This window comes from Rhinichthys klamathensis, unplaced genomic scaffold (assembly GCF_029890125.1).
Source record: "Rhinichthys klamathensis goyatoka isolate OS25496 unplaced genomic scaffold, OSU_Roscu_1.1 h1tg000059l_1, whole genome shotgun sequence".
Lineage (NCBI taxonomy): Eukaryota > Metazoa > Chordata > Actinopteri > Cypriniformes > Leuciscidae > Rhinichthys > Rhinichthys klamathensis.
Genome location: NW_026606604.1, coordinates 10152409 through 10163083, shown reverse-complemented (window position 1 = coordinate 10163083; position 10675 = coordinate 10152409). Strand labels below are relative to the sequence as shown.

At 35.6% G+C, this 10675-nt stretch overlaps 1 protein-coding gene across 2 annotated transcripts in view; it reads left to right on the top strand.

Annotated features, from left to right (window-relative positions):
- Positions 1 to 1242: 1242 nt before the first annotated feature.
- Positions 1243 to 10675, top strand: part of spidr (scaffold protein involved in DNA repair) — a 44302-nt gene continuing 34869 nt past the window's right edge. For both annotated transcript variants that reach the window (XR_008806897.1, XM_056249320.1), the window contains exons 1-5: positions 1243 to 1347; positions 1917 to 2072; positions 2154 to 2217; positions 2728 to 2916; positions 3820 to 3914. Coding sequence is in view for 1 of the 2 variants with exons in the window: in XM_056249320.1 (XP_056105295.1) it covers positions 1336 to 1347; positions 1917 to 2072; positions 2154 to 2217; positions 2728 to 2916; positions 3820 to 3914 (516 nt within the window). In the remaining variant the exon portion in view is untranslated. The remainder of the gene's footprint in view (positions 1348 to 1916; positions 2073 to 2153; positions 2218 to 2727; positions 2917 to 3819; positions 3915 to 10675) is intronic.

Genomic DNA, 10675 nt, shown 5'->3' with positions numbered 1-10675 from the left:
TTGCATTGGAATATAATGCATACTGCATTTCATTTGGAAACGTTGCTCTGTTTTTTACCGTATTAGATTATATACAGTATATATATAATTTTTTTTTTTTTTTTTGTCTAAATGTGTCTCAACTTCACAGAGGTGGAAGCCAATCACAGTGTTTGATAGGAAGCATTTCATTTGAACTGTGCAATCGGTATTCTGTGTCTAAACATGTTTTACTTTATATGTACAGTAAAAAAAACGGCCATCATCTGAAGAAAACAATGCATATTGAAGAATTTTTTTAACTGTTGTTCTAAAGCACAGGTTTTAGTGTAAGATCTTCTGAACAGAAAACATTCTCGTGATCTCCTGATACTCGTCAATATTCTCCACAGGTCAACGCTTATGTCATTTATTATTGTGTACAATGAAAAGGAATGTAAACATATGTACTGTTAATAATTATAAATAGACAATGTTTTTTTTTATTTCCCTCACAGTATCTCCCCTTATGCATTCCCCAAATGTGTTGCATGTTTGCATTTTATTTGTGAATAACTTGACCTGCTTTTTACATATTTAATAAAAAAGAAGAAAAAAAACCCTAATTATGTTAAATGTTTTTTTTTTTATGTTTAACTTGCTGTTTTAAATCTCTGAAGATATGGATAGACTTGCACTAATAAAACCCTTTCATTTTCAAAAGGAAGAAATTATTGGTTTTTATTATGAATAAGTTGCCATTTATCTAGGGTAAAACGATTCGTTTTGTCCACTACTGTAGACATGGTTTATTTAATATCTATGAGATTATGCATTCCACTGTTTTAAGTAGTTTAAATATCTTACATGTATATATATTTCTTACAATAAAAGAAATATACAACTCCCGAGTTGTACTTTTTCATAACAGCTGACATCACACAAATCAACACGTTTTATGGAAAAGGGAGCATTAGGTTTATTATTTTCATTTAATATTTGAATGATTTTCAATTTCTTTTCATATGAGCAAACGTCTTAAGAGAACAGAGTAGGATGTCTTTGAAAATAAAAACTATTCGTTCGTTTGTTCGTTCATAATGATTATAAAAACCATTGCATCGATTTTGTACTATGTATTTATGTATTTATTTATTATTTTGTCAGCTTTGGAGTTCCATATGCAGTAGCAGTGCTAAGCCTGAGAGCGTTAAATGACTCTGATGACCGCCAGGTGTCAGTAGTGCGCAGAGTAATAAACCAAAAGAGCGGGAGAGACGAACCGAAGAAGAAACTGACTGTGCAGTTTAGTGAACTACAGCCCAACAATGTAAACAGTTATAATAAGCCCTGTTTGAGGAAAAATTAAGTCATAACATGATGGCCAAGGTAAGCGATCAATAAACACTTTGTAAACACACTTTCTCAAACTTTGTAGTTGTTTGGGAGAACCATTTGTATGCTTTTATTCACTGTCATTCCATTCGAAGTGTATTTATCCACTGCACAACATGCAGAAGTAATGAAAACTCCGGAGAACTAGAAATATAAATCACAAAATTAAGCTAGAGGGGGGGGAATTAAAGCAACCAATATATTAATATGCATATACATTTTCATTAAAAAAGTTGGACACACCTACCTTATTCTATTTTCGTATTTTCCATATTTTAGAAAAATTGTTGTCATGCAAACTGAAATAACATAACGTTACGTTGTAAATTATGTAGTGACCATAAAATGTTAATCAAATAATATCAAAACTACTAGTACAAACCTATTTTCCAGTGACCTCCCTTTGTCTAAATTAACAAAATGTTAAGCAAATATAAATCAAAACTACAAACCTATTTTCCAGTGACCTCCCTTTGTCTTAATTAACAAAAAAATTAAAAGTGAACCATTTATATATATATATATATATATATACCTCCATGTTTGTGTGTATGTGGTTTCAGCGTAAGAGAAACCTGGACATGAGGTGTGTGTTATTCCCAGACGATTTGAAGGACACTTTCAGAAAGGCGGGAAAACCCTCTGCCAGAACATCCACACCTGCCACCAAGAGCTGGGAGAGATGCGGGGACAGTTTCCTGGACACATCTGTCGTCCAGGTGTGTTACGCTACGTAGACGTCACGTCATGCTGTTGCTCTTCTACACAAATGCACTGAACGTCATGTGTTTGTATTTCAGAAGCTGCAAACATCAGAGAAGGAGAGCAGAAATGCACATAATGGGGCTCTGGCGTCTGTGTCTGGTAACACAACCGATTGATCAATCTATAAAGTGTGAAATTAATAGTCATTCAGAGATTTACTATTAGATGAGAAGTGCAACAATATCATCAATTAGATATTCTGTGTTCCATATATTTACACTAGTATTCAATTTAGGTCTTGGTAAGATAAAAAAAAAAAACATGTTTTTTTTTGTTTGTTGGTAAAACTAATATTATGAAGTATTCAATTTAATAAATATTAATATATTGTTTTCTATTTGAATATATTTTTAAATGTAATTTATTCCTGTGATGAAAGCTGAATTTTCAGCATGATCCTTCAGAAATCATTCTAATATGCTGATTTGCGGCTCAAGAAACGTTTATTATTATTATCAATGTTGAAATCATTTATGCTGCTACATATTTTTCAGGATTCTTTAATAAATAGAAAGTTCAAAAGAACAGCATTTATTTGAAATATAAATCTTTTGTGAACACTTTTGATCAATTGAATGTGTCCTTGCTGAATAAATGTATTGATTTAAGGGAAAAGAGATGCTGGCACAGATGAACCGGTGCACATTGCCTGGAGCTCCAGTGAAGAGGAAGAAGCAGACAATGATAGTCATCCTCCTCCTCGACTGACTGTCACACAGGCACCACATCGGCCCAGAGCACACAAACAACATCCTGTTGACTATTACAGGAATCTGCGGATGTTCAGCACTGGCGTAGGTGAGAACAGAGTTGGTTTTGATGATGAATATGAATACACCAGGAGTTTAATTTGACCCATAGTTTCAGGGTTCAACAATAAGGGTGGCTTGTTGGCCCAAGGCGAGTGTGACAGTGTTTTGGGCCATCATGTATGCATATTTTTGATCATGTACGCATATTTTTGCTTTACACAATTTAAAATGTTGTGAATTTTCAACTAGGTTAAATTATCTGACTGGCTAAATTGCCATAATTTTCTAGGTGTTTATGGAACTCATGGCTGTCTTTGAGTTGCCTACTATAATTTCTGGCTATTATTGATAATTGTCTTTTAAAAGTAAAAAAAAAAAAAAAAATGTATAGGGAAAAATATGTGATAAAAATCAAGATTTTTAAAATAAATGTAATAATTATAAATCAAACATTAGATATGTAAAATTATGATTTATAATTTAAATATTTTTTTGTGTGTGTTGGGGCAGTTGGCATGTAAAATTTTTAACTACTATCCTGACATTGCAAGCAACAAAAAAAATCCTTACTCTCTGAAATACATGTTGAATCATGTACAAATATCAGATGAAATCCCAAAAAATACAATACAGTTGCTCTAGATGGCAGCATTTAATAGAAGTTAGCTTGGTTGTAGTAAAGAATATACAGTTTTGAGTTCCTTTTTTTAGAATTCCTAATTATTTCTCAGTTAAAGAGTATTAAAGTTCATATTACTCAACAAGTGTAGTGTGATTATTACTTGACAAGTGCTATCAGGAATGTGGAATGATGTAAAAATGTTCTCGTACAATCTTAAGCTCTGGCTGCAGTTCTAGATGTTCATAACTGAAGTTTACTTAGGTAATTAACTGTAGCTTGTTATGTAATCCAGATAACACATGATATTATCTGCTGCATTTCCCTCAGAGACAGATGACCTGCCCTCTATTGATTCAGACAGCGAATTGGAGGAGGACAATTCAGCTTCAAAAGAGCACAGTGACTTTCTAAATCCTGTTCCGGTAAGTCAAGTCAAGTCACCTTCATTTATATAGCGCTTTTAACAATATGGATTGTTTCAAAGCAGCTTTACAGTGATTACAGTACCAGAGATTGTTTTGGCTTTACAGCAGCTCTAGAATAAAGTTATTGTCCAGCTAAAGTTAGTTTTGATTGATTGATTCACTTCAGTTACAAAGATCATTAGTTATTAACTTGGGGGCCGCTAACACGACATCGTTCTAACAGAAAACACGTTTATAGTATGTTATGTTTTATAGTTTTACATTGGCAGAATAATTTTACATGTATTAAAAGTAATTTCATGTTAACTTTTAAAAGAAGAACACAAATATTTTTAAATAGGGGGAAAAAGTAAAATATTAAAAGACAGATTTAAAGGGATAGTTCACTTTGAAATTAATTTTTGATATGTTTTAGCTTACCTCAAGGGCATCCAAGATGTAGGTGTCTTTGTTTTAGGGCTGTCAACGAATATTCTAAATTCGAATATATATTCGAATAGTTTTAAAAAACAGAAATTCGAAGGTGAAAATTAATATTCTAATCATGTGGAAAAACACGCGCGCGGCTGTCTGCTTTGCGAGTGACAAAATTCTGAAGCTTAAAATGTAAAACGCATTTTCCAGCTGCACAGCTAGAACAGCGAGTGTCTGGCTCACTCATTGGCTGTGCTGCGGCAACTGCACATCCAATGGCACGGGCGCCTCCAACGTGTGCGCCAATGAGCTAGCATTACATCAGACACGTCAGAGCCCGCCAAGGGGGCGTGGCCAGAGCCCTCGAAATAGCCATAGTAGCAGGCTAGCTAGCAGCAGTTTACCACAGCACAGCTCGCTCGGAGCGTTCAATGTTGGTTCTATATACTGTAAAACTTTAATTAATGTTAATAATATTTGTTTCAATCACCGAATGAAGCCTGCTATATTTAGGACAAGAGTCGCGACCTTAAATTGCTTGCACAAAACTCTTGATCAGCACTCAACATTTGTTTATTGTTGTTCATTTAAACCATTATGCGCAGAGAGCGAGAGAGAGAGAGAGAGAGAGAGAGAGAGAGAGAGAGAGAGAGAGAGAGAGAGAGAGAGAGAGAGAGAGAGAGAGAGAGAGAGAGAGAGAGAGAGAGAGAGAGAGAGAGAGAGAGAGAGAGAGAGAGAGAGAGAGAGAGAGAGAGAGAGAGAGAGAGAGAGTGCCTGCGAGTGCGAGCGAGAGTAAGGTCTGCGGTCTTGGCCATTAGTTGATTTACTTGGTTTTGTGTAAGTTAATACGTTGTCAAATATGTTTAAACTTAAATAAACTACCTATACAAGTAGTTGTGTCTCTTTGTATTCATTTGTCCTGTTATTGACGTAATGCGCGTCATTGACAAAATGCGCAACCAGATATTCGAATAGTTCGAATATATGTGTTTTTTTTAGAGGGAATATTCGAACGTCATTTTTGAGCAATTTTGACAGCCCTACTTTGTTTCCGCAGTAATTTCAATTTTGATATTTTTAGGTCAAACCGTTCTTGTCTGTCAGTCATATAATGCAGGTCTATGGTCACCACCTCAAAGAGCATGCACAGAGAAGTCCAAATTAAACATGATTTAATGACTCGTAAATGTAAGTACACATTGATGGCCTAAGACACGAAACGAGCGGTTTGTGTGAGAAAACGAACAGTATTTATATCGTTTTTACCTCTTGTAACCACAGCCACGACCAAGTGATCTGAGGGCGCGGGCGCTTCGGTCTGTGCGTTACATGACTGACAGACAAGAACGGTTTGACCTAAAAATAACAAAATTTAAAATACTGCGGAAACAAAGACACCTACATCTTGGATGCCCTTGAGGTAAGCTAAAACATATCAAAAATGTATTTCAAAGTGAACTATCCCTTTTAAGGAGAAAAATGGGACCATGTGAGATATAGGACGCACTGTTGTTCACTAGGGGGCGCTAGGATTCCTCGGATGAGACGTCTTGAAGGAATCACCAGGGTTCTCAATGTCTCTGCTCCTTTTAGGACTGACCTTTGGCTCAAATATTTATTTGCAACCTTACTTGGTAATATTTGGCATTTTGTGTCACTCAAGTCATCTGATTATAAGATCAAATGTGGCTTAGCGTCATATTATTTTACAAAACAACATGACACATGAAATGAAATAATAATAAGACATTAGTTTAATGTAATTAATGCTTGTCTAACTCAGATCTGTTGTTTTGCCAGTGCACACAATGCGTCTAATTTCCATTATGCATCTTATAATGGTATATCATGACCTGGTTTCACAGACAGGGCTTAGATTAAGCCAGGATTAGGCCTTAGTTCAATTAGGGCATTTAAGATAGTTTTTATAAACATGCCTTAGAAAAAACCATCACTGGTGTGCATCTCGAGACTAAACATTGACAGTGACGCATTTTAAGATATTTCAGTGCAAGTTGCTTTTAGTTAAAACAGCTTAAACATGCATTTTAGCCTGGGATAGGTTTAAGCCTTGTCTGTGAAACCGGCCATATGTGTAGTACATATTATCTGAAAGCCGAAGTAGTCTTTGCTGAGATGTCTTAGACATGCTAAATGAAATAAAGCTAAATGAAGTATCTTTAGATTAGATTAGATTTAGATTAGAAATATACCCATCATCATTAATCGTGCATTATGAACTGTGAGTTTTGTGAACTGAGAATGTAAATTAGATGAGGCAATGAAGGTATGTTAGGAAGTTAATAATTATCTGCCTAGCTTAACACTAATTGTCATGAAGTGGTTACGATTTGTGTGGAGAACAAAGCAGTTTCAGGTTCAGTCCTCAGTAGATTCAACAACTGGAGAGATACTGAGATCTCAGTCCTGCTCTCATCAATGTGATCGTGAGCCGGACGCTTAAAAACGATAAAAATGAGAAACCTGTCATCATTTACTCACCCTCATATGGCTCTCGTGGAAAATGTCTCAGTATTCGAAGAATGTTACTGCTTTTGTCTATACAAAGAAAGTCAATGGGGTCCAAAACATCATTGGATCCCTTTGACATTTGAATGGACAAAAGCATTTGCAACATTCTTCCAAATATCCAAATTCTTTTGTGTTCAAGTCATGCAGTTTTGGAATGACAAAATGGTGAGTGAATGATGAATTTTCATTTTTGGGATAAACTATTTTAAATATATCCTGATTTAATGTTTTAGAACAGGAACGTTATTCCCAACATCTGTGTCATCAGCAATGACATCATGAAGTAGTCTACCTTATGCTAGTGACCTTCGACCATGATTATCATAATTCATCATGATGCATCGTGTTGCCAGTAATCGTGAATTGCACCATTATGACATGAACTGCAATTCAATTCAGACTGTGTGCTGGCTATATAGTTCCTTCTATCTCGCCAGATATGATTGTAAAGCGCTTTGGGTGAACAGTAGAACATAGTAAAGTGGTAATTAAATGATTCGTTCATTCATTCATTCGTTCATTCATTCATTCCTCTGCTTCCTGGAAAGGCAGTGGTTGGCAAGTTTGTCATGTTAAAGAGATGTTATCCAGCACTGTGTAAACACAGCTGTGAAATGACTAATTCATAGTTTTTAAGGCATCACAACACACAGCGGAAAATGCTTGGGTCATCGGATAAAAAAAATTAACCTAACCCTAATAATAAATACATTTATTTCAAAATTAATTACATTTAAAACATAATATAAAATATTAATATTGTTTTAAAAAATAATGATATAAATAATTCAATCATTAATAATTCAATATTAAATATTACTCTCAGTAATTCACTGTAATAAAACAATCAAATTGCAGTTGTTTCAAATCATGTTTTTCTTTGTGAGCGAACCCGTATTTAATGTATTTCTTTAAATAATATTTTCTTTTAACCTGGTGTAGTTTTGTTTATGGTTTCTGAGGATGAGGGTATGTCACTGAACCTGTCCATTCTGTCATTTGCATTATGTATTTATCATTACCAAATGACAGGTGAATTTGTGCCAAAATGCCAGAGTTTGATTGATAGCCTTTGGCGTCAACAACAGAAGATATGGGAAGAATTATGTGCATTTAACATTGTTGGTTTTTTTAAAATGTTTTTTCTGCTGATCAGAACAGACCAGTTTTTTTCAGAATCACTACTAATGTAAAACATCTTTTAAACATTATTTTTGAATTTCCTCAAGGTGTCACTAAGGGTTTGAATGAATGATGCTGAAACATCTTTATCTTAAACGTCTGTCAGCCTTGGACTCATCCAAATCACAGCTATGTTTAGCACTTACTCCCATGCATCCTTTTTAAAGTGTCTTTTAAATCAGCCCCGCTTCCTGGATTCAAGATTGAAACCATTTGTTTAAAAAAAACAACTGATTGTTTACTTGCCCGGCTTTCACAGGAAAATCGTTTTGGGTCCATTTACAGGAAGAGTGGAAAAAACAGACTTGCGTCTAGATGTAATGTGTTTATTGCACATTTAATTGTGTTGCTTAATTTCTCAATTTACTACACCTTTGTTTCTACCCATAATCCTTATGTCTTCCTGCAATTGCAAATCAAATTCGGGCGTCCTTGGCGCTGACACGCTTTTCTGTGGCCTGGCATCCCTCTCCGTTCAGCTCCGTGATCGTCCTGTTCCCGCTGGTTTGGGAACTGCCCCTATATGACGTATCTGGAGTGATAGAATTGATAGAGCGAAAAGTTTGTGTACTCCTCCATTCACTTTGAGCCAGTGCAGGGTGAACACATTTTTGAGCCCGGGCCAGGAACATAGTGTACTGCAGAGAGAGAGAGAGACAGAGAGCGCGTGTAGTGCACTGTTCGCTGGCAGGCTGCCCTGCAGGGTCAAGTTGATTCAAATAAAAGAGTGTGTAGGCTGTTTGGCGGGCTGGAATGCCGTTCGTGTCTCCACATGATAAGGAGGCAGACGATTTTTTCCCCTGAGAAAACCAGTTTGTGACAATGCAGCCACACAAACACTCACACACACACAAAACCCCCTCCCATTCCCTTACATCTGTCGTTTACGACCTGTCATAAGGTAAATGACTCGTATATCACATATCATCAGGTCTCATGAAGGCCCTGGTCATATCTTCAGGTCTATCTTTGGAATTTATCTTCTCTTTCTTTGTCTATTGTTTGTTTGAGGGTGTGTGCTTTTTCAGGGCTGGATGTCCCTCGTCACATCTCTCAGATTGCCTTGTAGATTTTCCCATAATGCATTTGGAATCAATTCTTTAATTTTCACAAAGGGCTGTAGAATTTGCTTGTGTCACAGCAAAGGGGCTGTTTACACCTGACCACTTCATGCGTTTTCTCTGATCGGATAGCTTTGATTTCCCAGTGTTCAGTGCACAACAGAGCATGAGAAAAAGCATATATGTATAACATATGTTCCTCTGGACTGTCTGTGGAAAAGCTGTAATTTGCAGGCCTGGAAATTTGCCTACAAATAAATATATATACTGCTGATCAAAAGTTCAGTAAGATTTTTAATGTTTTTAAAATAAGTCTTTTCTGCTCACCAAGGCTGCATTTATTTGATAAAAAAAACAGTAATATTGTTAAATATTATGACCATTTAAATAACTGTTTTCTATAATTTATTCCTGTGATCAAAGCTGAATTTTCAGCATCGTTACTCCAGCCTTCAGAAATCATTCTAATATGCTGATTTGATGCTCAAAAACATTCATTATTATTATTAATGTTGAAAATGTTAATTATTAATGTCCATTTTTTCTTTGATAAATATAAAGTTCTATCTGAAATATAATATTTTGTTACATTATACATGTCTTTACTGTAACTTTTGATCAATTTTAATGCATCCTTGCTGAATAAAAGTATAGATTTCTTTTATTTCTTCACCCTCCCCTCCAAAAACAATTCTCACTGACCCCAAACTTTTGAACGGCAGTCTCTATAATGTTACAAAAGCTTTCTGTTTCAGATAAATACTGTTCTTTTGAACTTTATATGAATACACTGTTTAGATTCAGTCTTTCTATATATTATGGTCTCTGCTTCATCTTTAAATGTAAGTCTTTGACATTTTATTTTGTACGCCTGTTTTGTCGCCGATTTATTATTTATTTGAAGAAACCCTTAACCCTAAGTATGAGCAATAATAACAGTGATTCTTGCTTTAGCAAACACCAATGCTCACAAAGCCAGTGATTTTAGATTTAGTAACTAAAAGGCAAGTGTCGGACGTAGGAAGAATGGGTAGGTGTTGCGTGTGGATTCAGAGTTCAGTGGCAGTACTTAGGAAGAGTGATTCAAAGCCTTTTCCAGAGGCCAGAGGCTGAAATGAATGCAGTGCTGGATCGGCAGACGCTTGGGCCCCTTGGGAATTACCATATGTGCAGCAGGATAGATTTAATGGGAGATCACTTAGTTCTTGTTGTTTTTTTGCGTCCCACCTTTACCCTTCTCACTTATTTTCTTCTCTAGCATCCATGTGAAATGTGAATTTGAATGATGATTGTGTTGTACAAGGTACTGGTTTATAGATATTCAGATTTTTGGCTGTTGTTTTGGTGGCCCTCAGCCATCTGTAATGACTTGTTTTTGTTCATTTTTAAGGCTCAACTTAATACTGTGTTCTGGCTTTTATATCCCAGCATGATGTTTTTGTGTGTGAATAAGGTAAAAACACAGGCTGCCATTTTGTAACACCTGTTTAGTCCATAATTTCACTTTGACACCATGGCGGCAGCCTGTCAGGCGGCGTCACTCAGGTACCATAATTTGTGTAATTGACT